This window comes from Haematobia irritans, chromosome 2, assembly GCF_050003625.1.
Source record: "Haematobia irritans isolate KBUSLIRL chromosome 2, ASM5000362v1, whole genome shotgun sequence".
Taxonomy (NCBI): Eukaryota; Metazoa; Arthropoda; class Insecta; order Diptera; family Muscidae; genus Haematobia; species Haematobia irritans.
This window is the reverse complement of record NC_134398.1, coordinates 118,719,013-118,740,512: the sequence shown is the minus strand read 5'-3', so window position 1 is coordinate 118,740,512 and position 21,500 is coordinate 118,719,013. Positions and strand designations below refer to the sequence as shown.

At 32.2% G+C, this 21,500-nt stretch overlaps 1 protein-coding gene across 6 annotated transcripts in view; it reads left to right on the top strand.

The window, feature by feature from the left end:
- Positions 1 to 21,500, top strand: part of SLC5A11 (Sodium/solute co-transporter-like 5A11) — a 55,906-nt gene that overhangs the window by 17,398 nt on the left and 17,008 nt on the right. For all 6 annotated transcript variants that reach the window (XM_075295959.1, XM_075295957.1, XM_075295956.1 and 3 more), the window contains 3 exons: positions 9,659 to 9,771; positions 9,837 to 9,986; positions 10,074 to 10,233. In XM_075295959.1, the coding sequence (XP_075152074.1) occupies positions 9,659 to 9,771; positions 9,837 to 9,986; positions 10,074 to 10,233 (423 nt within the window). The remainder of the gene's footprint in view (positions 1 to 9,658; positions 9,772 to 9,836; positions 9,987 to 10,073; positions 10,234 to 21,500) is intronic.

Sequence of the window (21,500 nt, the reverse complement as noted above, 5' to 3'; positions counted from 1 at the left end):
TTTGACACGAGTCATTTGAAGGTTGGTACTATATAAAAATAATATGCATTTAATAGTAGCGACGCCATCTATGTGTCAGACCGGGGACTTATCAGCCAACCTGTTAATGTTACAATGGATAGTTGGATGTGCAAAAACATCCTCGAAGATGTTATGTTACCAAATATCAAATGGGAAATGTTGTCACGTTGGACGTTTCAACAGGATAACGGGCCAAAACAAACATAGACACACGTGAAAACTTATAAAAACGTGGTTTGAGCATTATAATATTGGATACAAATATTTATCTATACAATGTATGAAATAACGACTTTGTTCATGCGACTGCAGAGTGCATGGAATAATGTAGAATGTAACTGGACATGTGATAAAGTCCATGTCCTGACGATGCATAGCTGTTATTGCAAATAAAGGATTCGGAAAAAATTACAAAATGTTATGAGTTGCAATTGTTTTGCCTTATCCTTTTTGGTACTTTGCTTCTATTTAGCTTCATAAAATGTTAATTAGCTTCATAAATTTAATTATAATTTGATATATAAGGTTAAGTGTACGAAATATAAATATATAAAAACATCGGAATATTGAAAAACTCCTTTTTTCTTATGACATAATACCGAAATGATTATGGTACACTCAAAAACGGGGGCGCTAATGTCAACGGAATTTTATTTTAGTTCATAAAGATTAGTGGATTTTAGTTAAATTTTGCTCAATGTGAGCAAATGTTCTTTATTTGAATAATTTTTTGCTAAGTCTAATGACGTGAACTAAAAATAAGAAAAAAAAATCTTATACAAATATAGTATACAATTTTACTAAAAATTAAAATAGTTTAAATTTTCCTAAAATGGGAGAAGTTTGCTTAAACTGAGTTCAAAAGTGAGTAAATTTTACTAAAATTTTACATTTCTTGAACTTCGTACAGCGCTAAAAATATTTTATCATTTAAATCCAATTTTTTTTCTTCAACATATGAAGTTTTCTTAAACAACAGAAAAATGTTTATTATTTTTAAAAAAATTTCTTTATTTTGACAAAAAATATTAACTTATTTGTTGCAATTAGAAAACTATTTCAGTTAAAATTTTCAAAAATAAACCTACTTTATATTGTACTGTTTTGATAAAATAACCGCGAAAAGCGAACATAGTACTGACATTAAGTAGCAAAAATTGTACAAATGCCTCAAACACTCCTATACCGCTAATACATATGTATCGCCCAATAAATCCTAAATCAGTTTTGTCAAATTGCATAAAAATTGTTTTAAGTTTGAAGGAATTGAGATTGATACGGTGGTGAAGGGTATAATATAGTCGGCCCGACCGACTGTAGACTTTACATACTTTAGTTACATGATTTAATTGGAAATGTTTTTTTTTTTAACTAAATATATAAAAAATTTCAATCATTCTCCTAATTGACTGTATTTTTAATTTTGACAAAATTGTTAATTTTTTTTATTAACATGTTATATTAGTTTATGAACATTATATGCTTGCGCTTAAAAATAATGTGTTAAACATTTTGAGTTCTAAACATATAATTTTTACACAAAAAAGTCTTTTTCGTCCGTGTAGGGAAGTGATATGTCATACAAGCTTTTATTGCAACTAGAGGGTCAACGTTCAATGCATAATTTAAATAAAAATTTTGAATAAATTATAATGGCCATTAATCTGTGTTAAAAAGTTAAATTAGTAATATATTAACAAACACTTTGTTTATTAAAATGTTATCAAGATGTGAATTGTCTTAATAAACACACACACAACTTGCAAATCCATTTAATGGAAAGTGTGTGCTTAAAATTAATAAAGAAAAAGCTAAAATGGGACAGATCAAATTATTGCTATCCTACACCAACCTTAAACAGGAAAAGCAAACTAAAAACAAATTATTGGCATAAATGGACAATAAAATCAAGTGCGATTTTTTATTAACGCAATTACTAAACTAATTGGTTAAACTACAAACTGTCTATAATCTCCATGCACTCTGATAATGGAATTCAAAACATATGAATTACTGGGTTCAATTGGACCAAGTGTAAATGTTATTGTTTTAAGTACACTAGGTAATTTCCATACACATGAAACCCAAACACATTGTCACTTATTCTAATTACCCAATAAATTACTTCTACATCGAATAATTTCCAATATTTTAATTAGAAATAATTAATTCTACAACACATGTATTATATATATTTTTATGGTGGTTTTCATGGCTCATAAAACGGACATGGATGATCAGACATACAATGTTAATGAACATGTAAAAATTCCCTCGTTTTAAAATAATTTGATTTAATCACCATTAAAAACCCTATTTTGAACCATCTAAAAATACTTTCGACACTTTCTTTATTTTGTACAATGATCAAAAATACTTTCCGCTGCCTTATCTACTTATCCGTCACTATTTATTTTAATGTTACAAGAAAAAAAAAGATGAAAAAATGCTGCTTTTCATATGTTTCGATATTTGAAACTCAAATTTTTAGTACATTATTTTTATAAATGCAAGCATATAATGTTCATAAACTAATATAAATATATATGTTAATATGTTAGAACATATTATGTTTTGGATATAACATTTTGTAAATATAATATGTGCGGATGCAAACAGATATTAATTTACAAATTGCCTCTAAACATATATGTGTTTAGAAAGAGAGGCCGAGAGAATATGCTGCAAGTAAAAAAATGGTAGTAACCACTTGGTGCCTTAAACATATATACACACAAAGAAAATTTCATTAAAAGTTTTTGTTTTTTCTGCCAGTGTATGCCTACACCGAAAAAAAGTGAACAGTTTTATAGGAAGAATGAACTACCTCGCTCGAAAATTGAACTAAATTTTACTCGACACTTTGAGATTTCCACAAAGCGTTGTTAAAACCAGGAAATTTTAATGCCCTGTTGTACTTTTTAACTGCAGTTCACGAAATTACATCATCTCATAGAAGAAAAAATTAACTAAAAGTAAAGAAGAAAATCTTTGGCGCCAAATCATGACCATTTTAACCAGACAGTAGTTCATTCTTACTATTTTTCCCATTGAACTTATGTGTACGGTCAATGAACTTTATACTCACGTTAAGTTTATACAATTTTTGAGACATACTTAAAAAAAAGTAAGATTTCATTAAGCTGTGGAAAATTTCGATAAAAATAATAAAATTCAACTACAAACAAGTAATTTTTTCCAATAAAAATAAGTTAAATTTAGCGTTAGGTTAACTACGGAAATTTTTTTCTGTGTAATATGTAATATGTTTGAACAATACAAACAATATTTTGTTTCGATCAATTCTGAAAATATTTATGCTTGAAGCAGAATGTGTCTCGGAGTATATGTACAGAAGCAATTTTTTGGATTGCTCTCAACGAAAAAAAAAATAATTTATCTCAATGATTAGAGGTCTCCTTTTTATAGCCAAGTTAAAAGGGCATGGAAATATCTTCTGCGACCCTCAATGCACATATGTGGCCCTCACATATACACCTTAAAAAAATCGCCTCTGTAACATATTTATTTTTTTATTTATTTATTTGAATGAAATATCAGGATGGTACAACAAGAATTTATTCTTATAAATGTACTGTCATTCAAGTTTATAATGATATTAAGTTTGATGTTAAAACAAACATATTGTGCTTCAAGCATATTTGTACAAACAAAAAATTGTTTGTACTGTACAAACAATATATGTATCTTTGTTTAAGGCCACAAGTAGTTGATTCCAGTTTCTAAATATTTGTTTGCTTGCAGCAAACTGTCTTAAATACAATACAAATAAAAATTTAAGTATTACACCCTAAAAATTTATTTATATAAATATGTAAGCCGATAAGCAATCATGAACGTGAAGTCAGTAACCTACACACAATTTTTTTTTTATTTCAATCACGAAATTCGCGGATTCAATCATTTTTTAATTGAAATGTCTTCAATCACGAAAATGATAGTATCAATCACCCATTTTGATTGAAAAACCAACACGATTTTCAATTAAAAATTTAATTGACGTTTGTCACGGAATCAATTAAATGATTGATATATATATATATATATATATATATATATATATATATATATATATATATATATATATATATATATATATATATATATATATATATATATATATATATATATATATATATATATATATATATATATATATATATATATATATATATATATATATATATATGCGTTTCTTATAAAACATATTCAATATAGACTAAAGAATTTGGTTCTTCTCATTTGGGTCTTTTTTCTAACATAACTTTCATTTACAATTACTATAAATAACAACTAAAGGGTGGAAAAAATAAACTGTATAAATTATTATCTTCCTTATCGTAATAACCATGTCAGCATGCTCCTTCTAATATGTAGATGCGCCTACATTTCCAATAAGTCAGCAACCTGTAAGCTAAATTCGTTTTTCTGAAAGTAAACAGAATAATTAGAAATTGTTTTGTTTAATTAAAATTTAATTTTGTTAAACATTACCCGAATTCTTAGTTCCTTAGTTATACTGTAGAGTATTTTGGCATAAAAGGGGATCGGTTATATTTATTTTTATATCCAAAAGAAAGAAATGTTTTACCATTAAATAGAGATTGTATTGCTCCTCATTAGGTTATATATCAAATATGCTGCTCTCTACTTGGGCTCAAACTGAAAAAGACAGGTAAAACAAAAAATGCTACTTCGCAACTTGAAGGTGAATCTTCCAACGAACCCATACCGTTCTTGGTTTTAAGAAAACTAGGAGTAAAACGAAATTACAATTTTATATGATTAATACGATAACCCACCTTTTGATTGCAAAAATTTTCTTATACTAGATGATTTTTTATTAAAATGGTGGATTTCCCAATTTGGCGAAATAAAATTGATCCCCAAAGGAAATGAATAAAAAAATATATATTATTTTAGTCCGTTTACTATAAACAGGCTTCAATGGAAAACTGTATTCACAGTTCACAATTGCTTACCTTCAATAAAAGTAGATTGTTTTCCATGTTTACAATACCGCAAACATAACGCAAGTTAATTCCAAATGCATTCCTTTACCGCATGGCCATTTGTTGTTGCGCACTTTATTTTTTTTTTGTTTGACTTGTTATTGTATTCAAAATATTTTTGCACACATTTCGAACGCAGCAGACAGAATGTCGCCAATCATGTTTTTCAATTTACGCGAAAAACAAAAACCCAACCGTTCGTTACGAGTTACTTCCACAGTCTGATCTCTCTACCACATGTTGTTGAAAAAATACACATTCTCTCGTTCTCTTTTTGCTCTCTCTCTCCATCAAAAGTATTCAATTTCAATGTCAAAGGTGATTGAATCAATCACATGTTTAATTGCGAACGGTAAATGTTTCAATCACGTTTGTGATTGAAAATTATTTCCGAATTGATTAACAAATTGATTGAATCAATTAATATTTTAATTGGAAACGTACTAAACATCAATCATTTTTTTAATTGGATTTTATTTGGATTTGATTAATTAATTAATTGAATCAATTAACATATTAATTGAATCCGTTTCCAAATTCAATTAAGTGTTTAATTGAAAAAAAAAATCGGTGATAATTTTTTGTGTGTATGCATATTTCGTTATCTATCTCTGTCGCCATCTTTATCTTTTTTCTTTATTCTCTCTCGCTTTCTCTCTCTCTCTCTCTCTCTCTCTCTGACGTGATATTATGTTTGAGAAGATGTAATGTTCCAAACATAATTCCCCATGTTCCGAAATTAGGAATCGCAAATGTCAATAATCTCAAACTTATAGACTTAAATCTTGGTAATATATTTGTCTTTAATGTGAAGTTCGAATTAAAATTGTTTTAAACTCCGAGAGTATTTCTATTTTTTCGTTATAAGAAAAATAAATTCTTGCAATTTGCGATTCCGAATATCGGAACATGGGGGAATATTTTCCAACGTATTAACATATATGTTAATATATATATAAAAAACAGAATCGTTCGTCCATGTAATTTTTCCAGCATTTGCGTACCATGTAAAAGAGTTTTTCGTTTATAATTTTTTTTTTTCGATCATAAAAATGTTAATTTTTTACCTACTGCATTAGTCCGCCCTACGTTACTGGTATTGTTCGATGGCCGCCTAATCGGAAACAATTTCCAATTGAGTTGATTGAAATTGTGCAAACGCATAGCTATTATTTGCCAACACTTAATTAACCTTAGTGACATCATACATATTTGTATTTTACATTTATTACCTTCATAAATATTTCCGAGTTGCAAATAAAATCCATATTTGTTATGTTTTGGTAAATGTTTTTATTTACTTGTTTATTTTAAAAATTCGCAATGTTTCTACCAAAGACAATAGAAGAGAAGAAGATGGGAATTTGGCTGCTGAGAACATCAAACCATTGACGGCGCTATGTCCCTACTTGTCGTTTACGCGTTTGGTTCGATACATTAAAATGCAAATAAAAAGAAATTAAGAGTTGGAAACATCTTGGAACAAGCGGGAAAATATATGTTTTTATTTATTGCTCAAAATTTAACATTGTTCAATTTAAAAAATTAAGTTTTTTATTAAAAAAAAATGCAAATAAAAGAAATTACAAACGTGTATGGACCTAGCGCCGTCAATGCAACATTTGGTATGACGCAAGCCAATTTCCGGTCTTCTAAAGTGTATTGTCTTTGGTTTCGACAAAATTCTTACTCTGCTTTTAACCTATTTGTAACAAAACAAGTATATACGGCCGTGAGTTCGGCCAGGCCGAATCTTATATACACTACACAAAGGAAGATAGGAAATTGCCTACTGAGGAGATCTAACCATTTACGGTGTTACTTTCATACGTTTCGTTTATCGAACCAAACGCGTATACGACAAGTATTGCCATAGCATTAAAATGCAAATAAAAAGAAATTAAGTGCACGAAATAAATTTCCATAAAGGGGAAAATGTAATTTTTTGGTGTTACCTAAAATTTAACATTGTTTCATTAAGCAAATTAAGTTTTTTATTTAAAAAATAAAAACGAAAAACAAATAAAAAATTACAAACATGTATGGAACTAACATGGCAAATGCAACATTTGGTATGACGCAAGCCAATGTCTTATCTAGCTAAAGTTTATTGTCTTTGGTAGAAACTTCTACTAAAGGCTGTAATTCACAATAGAATTACTGCCTTTAAAATTACAGGCTTGGGTTGTCATAACACTTGCAGATGGTAAGGTCTTTAAGCTTCTTAAAATTGTCTTCTAAATTGTAAGTTAGTCCATATATACCTCATAAGTTAGACAATAAAAAAACCTAACCGGATGAAATTTGCTCCTCCAAGAGGCTCCGGAGGTCAAATCTTGGGATTGGTTTTTATGGGGGGCTATATACTATAATGGACCGATATGGACCAATTCTCTAAGAGGCTGCGCAAGCCAAATCTGGGGGTCGGTCTGATATGTCCCATTTTCAATACCGACTTACATCGATAACGACTACTTGTGCCAAGTTTCAAGGCGATAGGTTGTTTCGTTCGAAAGTTAGCATGATTTCAACAGACGGACGGATAGTCGGACGAACATCGCTAGATAAACAAAATGGTTCTTAAGTTTTTCAACTTACTTACTATACTTTTTAAGTGTGTTTTGGAAAATTCTATTATTTTATTTGTCCTTACCGTGTATACCACACATTACATTAAACATACATTACAACATACATTAAAACTCAGAAAAGTTAAATTTATTTTGATCACTGCGTAAACAAAGCATTACCTCAAAAGAACTTAATGTGAAGTGAAAATTAAGACCATCTGTAGAAGAGCATTTTTAGATGTACACTAAATGTAATTGCATAGGAAAAACTTCACTGATTTCTTGATTGGACACTTGAACTTTGTTGTACCAAGTCGACCAATGAGACATTTTTTGCCCTTGAGACTACCACTATTCAAGTACAACTACGAGGCCAATAGCCCATTGAATCGTCTTATAATTGAGTTTAACCATTCTTTTAATTTATTTTCACTCACTGATTCCATATCTTGTATAAAACGCGCCATATCTTGTATAAAACGCGCTTATGGATTAGATTTGTGCTCTAATGGGTTGTCAACTATAATTATATCGTATTTCGTATTTTATTGTTCCTGTCTGTTCCTGCAATAACTCCCTATTATGCTCCTGTCCATTAACGTAATTTCCTGTGTTCGTTCCTGCTATCCTTATTCATGCTATCACTGTGTTCCTGATTCCTGCTATCACCATGTTCCTGCAATAACTCCCGTTCAAGCGATATTATTCTCTCCGATTTTATTTTCCATTTCCTTATACTGCTGTGTTCCTGATTCTTCTTGGTTCCTGACTTGTAATTGCCTAAATTTCTTCCTTTCAACATACCTACTATGCTCCTACTATGCTTTGGCGTCATTTCCTGTATCCGTTCCTGCTGTTCTTATTCCTGCTATCACCATGATCCTGATTCACCCTAGTTCCTGATTCATCCTTATACTGCTGTGTTCCTGATTCTTCCTGGTTCCTGACTTGTAATTGCCTAAATTTCTTCCTTTCAACATACCTACTATGCTCCTACTATGCTTTGGCGTCATTTCCTGTATCCGTTCCTGCTGTTCTTATTCCTGCTATCACCATGTTCCTGATTCATCCTAGTTCCTGATTCTCTTAGTTCCTGACCCATAATTCGTCTAATACAAAACCCATTCTATCCCTGGTATCCCATTTTTTCCGCAATGAATTTACTCCAGCTTTACACTATATTCCCAATTCTTGTTGTAAAATTGTTCCTTATCTTATAGTTTTTTTTTCCCTTCTTTTTTTCTCTTGTTTTTTTGTTGTTTGTATCCAATTCTTAGTCCCAATCCTGCCTATAAATCTTCTATTGTCCCTACAATTTCTAAAATAGATTATATAGATATATTTTATTTCATTTTATTTTTAATGTATTATAAACGTCATACTTTTTATTTTACTGTAACCAGCTGCTAATTATGCTGTGTAAATAAATAAAAAAAAATCACTGAGTGCTGCCCGATTCCATGTTAAGCTCAATGACAAGGGACCTCCTTTTTATAGCCGAGTCCGAACGGCATTCCACATTGCAGTGAAACCACTTAGAGAAGCTTTGAAACCCTCAGAAATGTCACCAGCACTGAGGTGGGATAATCCACCGCTGAAAAACTTTTTGGTGTTCGGTCGAAGCAGGATTATATTAGGAACACTTTGCTACAAAACGATGACATTGGCTTCTAACGGAAAGAGTAATAAATTAAAGACGTTATAGTAAGAATAAATAGCACTTACACAAAATAAAATAATTGAACATATTGGAAAACATTTCAAACAAGCCTCGAAATCAGGATACAGTTTGTATAAAAGTTTGTCTTCCAAAAGTTCAGTGTTCGCTATTCGCTAGTTTGCTATTTAGTTTCGGCAAACAAAAAATACAAAATTGATTTTTTTTTCTGAAAAGTTTAAATTTTTCAAAGAAACGCAATTAATTAAATTTTTTTCGTGTAAATATTTGTCATTTTTAACTTATAATAAGTTTTATAATACTTTAGTTGTTTTTAAACGTATCTAAGTTATTATCCCTTTTGCATTTCTTTTCAGATGAGAGAATATCAAGACTTCGGGCAGTTTCATTTTCATTGGGCCGATTATGTTGTATTTGTGTTGATGATTTTCTTGTCGACGGGTACTGGCGTTTATTATGGATATTTCAAGTAAGTCATCAGGTGATTAAGCAAATAATTGCAATGGTTGCATTTAAAACTTTTGCCATTTAAAGAAAAGAAAAAGCTGTCAAAAAAGTACCTCAAACCGATGTGGAAGAGGTTGCAAAGAGAACTACAGACTTTGGATCGTCGAAAATGAATGAATACCTTTTGGGATCGCGTAGATTGAAAATATTTCCAGTTGCCATGAGTTTGGTCGGTAGGTAAGTGGAAAATAAGGCTTTCTATAATCAAACATCTTTGACACCCTATTCTTTGCATTTTTCCCATATTTCCCATTATTATGATAGTTATGTATCAGGTGTTACCATACTTGGTACTGTATCGGAGATCTATAATTTTGGTACACAATATTGGATGATTATAGTATCGATCATACTCATGGCCATTGTTGTATCAAAAGTATATTTGCCAGTATTTGCCGCACTTCGAGTTGGATCCTCATATGAGGTAAGAACGATTTTCTCATCCCATAGTACTAAGCGGGATTAAGTTAATAATATGCTTAACATTGTTATATTCGTTTATGTACGAATATAAAATGATTTCGTCCAATAAAAGTGTATATCAATTAGAATGCCATTCACTCAATTGCAATAAAAAACAAAACAAAAACACAACAGAATAAGCGTTCAATGACATTTAGGGTAGCCAAGTAGATTTGTTCAAATAGAATTGGAAGAAAGTCTGCCAATGTAGAGTGTATCGAAAAAATTGACATTATCAAATTTAAAAATTTTTAAATAAAAAAATTTTAACTTTAACAACAGAATTAGTCTGATGTAATAGTAACAACGAAAAAACACTCCAAAAAACACGCCGCCGTTTTGTTTCTTTGTTTATTTAATTTTTTTTTTTATATTTACGTTTAAGACCAGGTTTTGTTTATTTATTAACCTCTCATGGTCATAGTTTAGTTGCTGCATTGGAAAACAAATTTGTCCAAGTGTCTCAGAGGACAGTATTTTCATCAGCTGTGTTTATGCATAAACAATAACAAATATTTAACAAAACCTTTATATGTTTTTTTTCTGGCGTTTAAAGGCAACACATAAACATTGTTTCGAAATCGACATTTCATTATTTCTTTAAATAAAAAATGTGTTTCTTTATGTTAGGGAAATTTGGCCTCAGTTCAAAGACATACGACTTTAATGGAGGGACATACATTTCCAACATTTTTGTCCTTAATTAAAAAAAACTGTTTTTTGAAACAATGATTATAAACTTTCTTTTAATAAAAAAATCATTTTAAAGAAATTTGTCCTTAATATTGTGTAAATTGCGTAATCTTTAATACAACGTAAAATTTTTTTTCATACCCAGACCCATTTTCTCATATAAATTTATTACTTGCCCAAACGTTGATAAACTTTTCAATGAAGTCGTTTTGTGTTTATAACTAAGTGTTTCTACTGGAAAGAAAGAAAATTGAGTTTGACTAAGGTCAACTCAAAAAAAATCTTTAAAAGTAATGAAATCGTACAAAGCAAAAATGCGTTCAAAAATGGGAGATGTTTTTCAATATTTTATTTCAAAAACGTTTTGTACTCGAAATGTAGTGTAGTATCTACTTGAAGTCGAGTCTGAATTTGGCAATTTAATTTATCGTTAATATATTTTAAAAGGACTTTGATAGCATATGAAAGAAACTGCTGAAAAAACGAATAAATTGCCGCCTTGCATACACAAGGTCGTGGGTTCGATTCCTGATTCGACCGAACACCAAAAAGTTTTTCAGCGGTGGATTATCCCACCTCAGTAATGCAGGTGACCTTTCTGAGTGTTTAAAAGCTTCTCTAAGTGCTTTCACTGCAATGTGGAACGCCGCTCGGACTCGGCTATAAAAAGGAGGTCCCTTGTCATTGAGCTTAACATGGAATCGGGCAGCACTTAGTGATAAGAGAGAAGTTCACCAATGTGGTATCACAATGGACTGAATTGTTTAAGTGAGCCTGATACATCAGGCTGCCACCTAACCTAGCCTAATCTAACCTAACCTAACATAGTACACTCAGCCACAAACGACATTGTATTTTATATGACACCAAAGCATAATAATTTATCTACTTCTCGAGATGTTCTTTATTTATTATATGAGTGAAAAGAAAAATATAAAAAAACAGATTCAAATCTCATCAGTGGCAAATTTATTTATTAAATATATTTTCAAAAGAATATTGTTTATGTTGTACATAGTATTTAGTTTGTTATTTTCGCGTATATTTTTGTAGAAATATATTTTTTCCATTAAACTCAATAAAAAAATTAAACATTCTCGTAATTTGCAAAATCTTCTCAAGAGAACTTCCATGAAGTGAAAAAGTCAATAGGCACAGGTTCAAATCCCCCAGGGGTGATATTTTTAATTTTATTTCTAAATGTTTTACTTTTTTGTTGATTTTCTATACTCTTTTACGACATTTAATTGTCCAAAATATAAATGTTGACTTTAAACCGCCAAATAGGATATTTTCTAAGACTAGTCCAAAAGAACTTCATCGGCAGTGGAGACAAATTGATGGAGGATCCCTGGATGCTCTTAAAAAGAAATATTTGTGAAACAACTTCCATTTTTTTGCTGGGCTTTGAAGAAACTTTTGCAATGCTTCTGGCTGATCTTCACCCCAAAACCGACAAGTCTGTTTATTTATGTACCCACTGAGCCAAAAATGAGCTTCGTCGCTAAACACAATAAGTGTACCATGAACTTTCTTAACAGAGCACACATATTGACTACACGCAAAGAAAAACGTTTGGAAAACGTGTACGGAAAACGTTTTTCTTTTGTTAGAGTTCTTCGAAATTTTTAAACTTTTATCACTAAAAAAATTCGTTTGTTTATTTTTTCAATAACAAAAATTATTTTTGAACCAACAACACAGTCCATTTCGTTTATATCAAGCACTGTTCTTTTCTGACTTTAAGTCTTTAATAAGACACGTTTTCATGTAAAAATTTAATATAGTAGTATGTAATGTTGAACACCTTTTCGGAATCTTCCGAACATATCTGGAATATATGTAAAATAAAAACTTTTTGGTGTTCGGTCGAAGCAGGGGTCGAACCCAGGCAGGGCCGTCTTTAACCTTTTGGAGGCCCTGGGCATATTGTATAATAGGGCCCCTATGACTTTGACAGAACACTATTTTGTTATAATAAACAAAAAAAAAAAATAGATAAACAAGGTTTTTATTGCAACTCGCATTAAACGAATAGATAAATGTAATATATTGCCACAAACGTAACTCCCTTACCATTCACAGGTTATTGATTAAAACTCTATGTAACAATTCAATTATATTAGAATTGAAGAAATTTCGGTTTATAATTTCTTTTGTAAAAAAATACGAAAAATTAGGATCGATGGTACTTAAAAGCGGCAACTGTAACGATAAAACAAAATCGAATGCGCGACAGAGCAGAGCAACTTAAAACGACTTTTTACGACTCAATCATGTTTTCTCATGGACATCAGAAGTTGGCGTTAGACTGGCATCAGGGTTGGCGCCTAATTTATGTATAGATTTGAGACAGGCAAAATCGTTAGGTTAGGTTAAAGTGGCACCTCGATTAAGTTTCAGGCTCACTTAGACTATTCAGTCCATTGTGATAAGGCAAAATCGATAACCCCTTCTTCAAAGTCAATGCTTTTTAGCACATCACATCCCAGCAAAACAAAATATTGGAAGTACTACCAATGGCACAACTTTAAAAGCACTTCCAAAAAATGTTCTTTATTTTAACTACTCAGGAAGTTCTTTTAATTCAATTTTTTATAACTAGCTTTTTTAATATTTTAAAAGGGTAATTTTAACTTTTTTATTTCATTTATTTTTTAAATAAAATGGTACAAAATATTTAAATTTTGTCAAAAAAATGCTAAATCCGTTCCAGAAAAATTGCGAATTTTTGGAAATATTTGAGGTCAAAAGTTTCGGACAAAGGTTTGAATGCATTAAAAATCATAAAAAATATTTAAAGTATCACAATTTTTTTAATTTACATCCAAAGCACTGAATTCGGATCACACCTTAAGAAGTGATGCAAATTCAGTGCAACGGCTGTGGAAATGGTGGACATCCGTCCCATGACAAGCCCATGCCAGATTTATCGCTTCTACGCCAATTTTGCATCACTTCCGGATCCAAAAAGCACATTTTCACTGCTTTTATTTCGACGCTTTGTTTGCTGGGATTCTATGGACATCAGCGATCTCCCATAAAAAATATTTATTTAGCAAAGTATCACAATTTTTTTTAATTTACATCCAAAGCACTGAATTCGGATCACACCTTAAGAAGTGAAGCAAATTCAGTGCAACGGCTGTGGAAATGGTGGACATCCGTCCCATGACAAGCCCATGTTAGATTTATCTATTCTATGGACATCAGCGATCTCCCAAATCTTAATCTCTCTTGCAGCATTGTACTTCTCAAGTCATTTTTAATTCTTTTTAGTTTGTAGAAGGAACATTCCCCTCTGCAGTTAGTAACCATCATTCTTAAAACGATTATAATTGCGATTTCTTCATTTGGAAATGCGTCGTCAATGATGTTTTCTTTCAAAAGTATTACGTTAAGTGCAAACATTCCATTTCTAACGCTTTCTCATTAACATCTTCATAATAAAATTCAGCAATCTGGCAGGAACTAGGGGGCCCTTATCTATCGCGGGGCTGTGGGCACGTGCCCCAGTGGAAAGGAGGGGTCTGAACCCTTGGAATGTAAGGCGGTCGTAGCAACCATTGCTCCACGGTGCCCAACTAAATGTATGTTTCTCTTAAATAAAGTTTGTTTAATCGGCTCCTGGGCCCCGCCAGCTATGCTATATAACTTATAAGGATAATTGTCGATTGATGACAATAACAGCTACATAGCTCAGTGGATAGAGTGTTGGCTTACATGGCATGGTCCGCGGTTCGATTCTCTGTCCAGGCGAAAGGTAAAATTTAAAAAATTTATAAAATCGAATAATTTCTTCTACGTTGTTTGTATTACAGAGAAAATAAGCTAAGAACTAAAAAACCTCGTGGAAATGAGAAAGATGTGAGGGAAAATACAATTAGTCAGAAAAGATTTTTTTTTAATTAGTCTTTATGAAATTGTTTTTAGATCCTGGGAAAGAATAAACGTTTATCGCGAAAAGTATATACTTTTATTCCATATCAACTTCCTTAAAGCAAAAAGCAAATGAGAAACAAACTTTGAGTGTATAAGTAACAATAATAATCACAAAATACATTTTAAATACGATCGTGACATAAAAGCATGACTAAACATGAAATTTATCTGAGTGTAGCTAAGTTTGCCCCTAAAAAAGGTAAATACTAAAAATCGTTAAAATGAACCCGAAATTCAAATTATTTTGTTTTACGAAGAGTTAAAGACAACTTGAGTTTTATAAAATTTTACACCGGAATTTAAATATTAACAATAGTACAACAAACAGCTGTGTAACCAAAAAATTCTAACAAATGGATATACGTTGTTTTTATGATTAAATATTATATATTAGGTCAAACAAACTTCATCCAGGAACCTCGAACAGCTGTCTGGCCGTTTTATGATTACACATTTGGTTTGCAGAGTCTTATTATGTTGATGAATATAAATGGTTTTTTGTATTAAAAAATATATTTTCCCTCGCTGATATCAATTAAGCACCAATTAAACTTATCTATTATAAATTAGATTAAATTTAAAATTATTCTGGCATTTCGAAAATAGGTATCAGATATATAAAACATAGTGTCGAAAAATGGCTTATTTATCTAGTAGTTGTTGATTAAATGCGATAACTTTTTATGCTATATGTCGATTCTGTTGTTAATCGAGTTTAGATTAGTTTACAAATAATGGGGTGGGAACGTGAAGGCTGTTTTAATTCGCCTACAGTCTGAAATGGACTTCGATCAATGATCGTCTGAGATAGCGTGTTAAAAACAATGAATGATACCAAAGCGCTGTGATATTTACGTTGGCGATCATACATTGGGGTGCTAACAATTTTTATTGCTTTGCAAATATTAAAAGTAGGCATTTCATATTGGGTACCCATTGAGTTTGGATTATTATTAAATTTTCCCCAATAAAATAGTTTAAATTTTTTCCGTACAGCACGAAAGATATTTTAATAAATTTAGATGCATTTTTTTCTTCTTCAAAATATAAAATTTTCTTTAAACGCCGGCCAAAACACTAAATTACAAGTACAGAAATATATACACTGAAAAAAGAGTGAACTCTCTAGGAAATAATATTTTAGTTGCACACACGCAAAACATTATTAAAGTAATGGAAACTTTCTTAAAACGTATATGTGTACGAAAACGATTATATTTTTATCAAGTCTTGTGATATTATGCATTGAAAAGATCCAATTGATTGCGAAGCATTTTATATTTCTAAATTAAATGATTAAAAAAAGTAACTCTGAAAACAAGCTGGTTTTCAGCTTGAAAAATGAACATAGTACTTAACTTAAACTCGAACTTAGTACTCACCTTAACAACGGAAAAAATAATTAAGAACGAATTGTTTCATTAGCTACTACAGAGAATTTTTGTTGACTAGAAACAATTTCCAGCAGCGGAAATAGGCGTACAGCAGGCGTTTTATAATGCCAAAAAACAAAACAATTTCATTGACAAGTTTATCAACTTTGGATAAGGGAAACAAATTTATATCAGAGAAATCTTTGGTCTCACAACAACATTTTTGCAGTGTATCTTTTTATACCCATAACCTTTCTGTTGAGGGGATTATTATTAGTTACTGCATCCTGTTACCAACACCCAGATGGAGACAGGATAGACACATGATTTATTGCTCAGGGCCGGCCCCAGATTCGATCCGGCCATGTCCGTCTGCCTGTGAACATATTTATGTAATCAAATTCTTGGTCGCAGTTTAAGTCCAATTTGATACAAATATGTATTTCCGATCAGAGTGAGACGCTATTGATGTTGGAAGAAATCGGTTCAGATATTTATCTTTCACGCGATATACCCTCATATGACCACAGAAGCCAAGGTTTTACTCCAATATACGTGAAATTTTGCACAGGGAGTACCTTCAAGCCATTCATGCAAAATTTAGTTCAGATTTAGATATAGCTCCCGTAAACATGTAACCCTTAATTTTCTTATATACAGATATGGGAAAAAGTGAGAGGCATCTGCCACATCGTATGCGATCCAGATTTATCTCATAAACTTATTTTAATAATACCCCCAAATAGGTAGGTTAACTAATTCGCAAGAGGATCCGCTTACTTCGCAAGAGGATCCGCTTACTTCTGATTCAGACAGAGGCTTGTCCATTTCTGAATCCTTTAGCTGATCGGTTTTATACACCTTCATTTGGATATAATGAAAGTCATAACATACACGGCCCTGAGACTGTGCTAGATGTGGCAAAGACTGAGTGTTCAATATAAACACTGCTTGCCGTCTTGGTCCATCCACTTCATCCAAACGGCCAACCTTCCAATCAGCTGTTGGAAGATCTGGATTGCATCGTTTCAGCCTATTTAAAATAGATTCAGGGTCAGAAGGGTTTGCAGGTATCCACGCATGTGCTCTAGGTCTAGCCGGTATGTCTTTCTTCTCGACTAACTCTAGAGCAGCTCCTTCCCAAACTTCACCAATTAGTATCAGAGCAGCTTTAAAACATTCTATAGACCTCTGGTCCTCAAATGCGACTAGCTTAAATCGTCCTTGATACCAACCATCCTCTTGGTGTCGAGGATCTGGGCTGGGAAACTTTTCCAGAACCTGTGAGTAGACGACAGACAGAGCATTCTCAATTTCCCCCCATTTTTGCTTTGGAACCATAAAGGAGCATTGGACAATGCTCCTTTATTAATAATAGCCATCACAAGGCTGTCTTTAGCAACTGAGGCAAACGATCTTTGATCCCTTTTGGAGGATGGCAGCTCATCCGGCGATCGTTCCCTTTTTCCAGTCTCAAGAATTCCTTGAGCCCATTTTAAGGAATCGACTTGGGTCGACTGATCCTAACTTCTTTAGGATAAACAAAGCATTTCTGCGTTCTTTGAATCTCTTTCGTGAGGGATTACCTCCTTTTTATGTCGTTACCTTAGAAAAAGTTCGACTTGTCAGAGTGTCGCCACCTGTCGACCCGTCTACAGGTCGACTAATTGGGCCTAACTCTTGGTCATTGCCCAGATTTATAACTCCAGTCGATACCCGTCCACTGGGCCTTGAAGTTAGCAACCCAGTGGATGACTTGGAATTTCGCTGCATGGTGGCTTAATATCCCACCGCACTTGAAATTCTTAGTAGGTAGCTATTACGATGAGTTTATCCGCTATTGAAAAACACCTCCGTTCCGTTCTACGGTTGAATTTATTATTTATTTCACAATAACAAAAGTTGCTTCACAAAAGACGCTCTATCTCACAAACTAATTGACTTACAGACATCAAATTTTGACACGAATCATTTGAAGGTTGGTACTATATAAAAACAAGTATATACAGCAGTAAGTTCGGCCGGGCCGAATCTTAAATACCCACCACCATGAACCAAATATTAGGGTTTCCTTTGAAATTTCAGGAGGGCTTGAGGACTTTAGGGCACTTCCCGAAGATAAATTTAAAGATTTCACCTATGAGGACTATATCAGATTCTGGATTTATAAGAACCATTTTTTTTTTGAGTTTTAGAGGAATCAATAACATCTCTTGTAAGTGTGCAAGAAAATTATAAAATAACGTCTTGATTTGATATCTTAAATCTGTAGAAGTAAAATCTGGAAATTCTACATTGAGTTTCAAGCAATTTTCATGATCAGTGCGCCTTCTACACCCTCAAGAAGTGAAGTCGGTCTATATGGAGGCATTACCGAATGGACCGATAAAAACTTAATCCGATACACGTTTTTGTGAGCCTAAAATACCAGAATATTTGCAATTTCAGGCAAATCAGATAAAAACTACGGCTTCTAGAAATCCAAGGAGTTAAATCGGGAGATCATTCTTATGGGGGCTATACTAAAATATGGACCGATACTCACCGTTTTCGACACACCTCTTTATGACCCGAAAATACCTCTAGATTTCCAATTTCAGGCAAATAGGATAAAAACTTCGGATTCCATAAGTCCAAGAAGTAAAATCGGGAAATCGCTCTATATGGGGGCTACACCAAAATATGGACCGATACTCACCATTTTCGGCACCCCTCTTTATGGTCCGAAAATACCTCTAGATTTCCAATTTCAGACAAATTGGATAAAAACTACGGTTTTTATAAGCCCAAGACCCCAAATTGGGAAGTCGTTTTATATGGGGACCATACCAAAACATGGACCGATATAGCCCATCTTCGAACTTGACCTGCCTGCAGACAAAAGACGAGTTTGTGCAAAATTTCAGCACGATTGCTTCATTATTGAAGACTGTAGCGTGATTACAACAGACAGACAGACAGACGGACATCGTTATATCGTCTTAGAATTTCTCCCTGATCAAGAATATATATACTTTATATAGTCGGAAATCGATATTTCGATGTGTTACAAACGGAATGACAAACTTATTATACCCCCGTCACCATTCTATGGTGGTGGGTATAATAATATGCATTTAATACTAGCGACGCCATCTATGTGTCAGACTTATCAGCCAACCTGTTATAATATACAATTAATTTAAAATCTATATATAGATTTATTTGAATTTTCCTGCACTGAAAAAAGCTTGTCCTGTTCCAAAGATTTGGTTTTTACAGTGAATGAATTGATTCCGGCCCAAAGAAGCGGAAAATTGATATGAGGATACCTTAAAGACAAAATTCTCTCTTAAATTTAAGTTTTGCGTACGTAATTATAGGAAACATATATGAATTTATTCGTATTTCCTGTCTTTTTCTTCGTGTGCTATCAGAATCCTTTAAAAACGTGTACATTTCCAAAGTCATACTAGAATTCAAGTAGATATTATGCTATATTTGAAGCAATCGTTAGGTTAGGTTAAGTTAGGTTAGGTGACAGCCCGATGTATCAGGCTCACTTAGACTATTCAGTGATACCACATTGGTGAACTTCTCTCTTATCAGTAAGTGCTGCCCGATTCCACGTTAAGCTCAATGACAAGGGACCTCCTTTTTATAGCCGAGTCCGAACGGCATTCCACATTACAGTGAAACCACTTAGAGAAGCTTTGAAACCCTCAGAAATGTCACCAGCATTACTGAGGTGAGATATTTCTGAGGGTTTCAATGCTTCTCTAAGTGGTTTGAAGCAATTAGTATCTTTGAAATAAAGTTTTGAAAAACATTTACCATTTTAAACGTTGTTTTTACTTTGTACACCCTCCAAAAAAATCGCTTCTGTAATATATGGCCCAAACACATTTTGCTTCAAGCATATATATTTTCAGGATTGGTCCAAACAAAATATTGTTTGTATTGTTAAAACATATTATATTTCACCTCAGGCATACACTGGTAGAAAAAAAATTAATGAAATTTTCTTGGTGTATATATATATTTTTAATGTGCCATTTGTGGTTATTGTGGTTATTTACATGTGGTTATTTACATTATTTTACTTGTAGCATACTCTCTATGTCTCTCTTTCTAAACACATATTTGTTTATAGGCTATTTCTAAATTAATAAATGTTTGCATCCTAGCATATTATATTTACAAACATTCTATGTCCCAAACATAATATGTTCTAACATATTAACATATATGTCCCAAACATGTGATGCTAGTTTATGAACATTATATGCTTGCACAAATCCTCAATTATTCATTCCTCTTGTGAGGAATTCTGTTTATATAAGGTATGCTTGCACAAATCCTCAATTATTCATTCCTCTTGTGAGGAATTCTGTTTATATAAGGTCTTTTGTTGTCAGAATTGCACAGTGCTGCACCCAGAGAAGGAATATGATCACCTCAAACATGTTTTAAGAGCAAAATGTTATTTTTGGGTGGTGACTATGTAACATGGTTCGCAACCATGTTATTTTCTCGGAAATTATGTATCTGATTTCGGCAAGCAGGTTATATTTGACGATAAAATAACATTTTAGTGACAAACATGTTACATGGTCACCACACAAAAATAACATTTTGCTCTTGAAACATGTTTGAGGTGATCATATTCCTTCTCTGCGTGTGGATTGCATTGCCCTATTCTTTACGCATTTTTCCTCAATGTAGTAATGTCTTTTGACTAACACTATATGAATATGTGAATGCCTACTCGTAATGTCGAATTTATTTAACTTCGTATATATATGTGAGGATTGTGACTGAACTGTTTCTGTTATTTAGTTTTTTTTGCCGCTAACACGGGGTTGTTTATTAGTTATTTATACGTTTTTTTATTCTACTAGAATTACTTCAGTGTATTAGATTTGGAAAACCGGTTGAGATGTTTATTTATTTAGTTGTAAGGATTTTAATTTTTGTATTCTGAAGTCTATGGTTAGGATTTATTACTGTGTGGGCCACTATGCCTATTTATTATATTGAATGCATAAATAAATATATAAAAAATAAAAATGTTATTATGCAAAATTTTTTTAAAAATTTTTCATTTAAAACAAGTAAGGAAAGTCTAAAGTCGGGCGGGGCCGACTATATTATACCCTGCACCACTTTGTGGATCCAAATTTTCGATACCATATCACATCCGTCAAATGTGTTTGGGGGCTATATATGAAGGTTTGTCCCA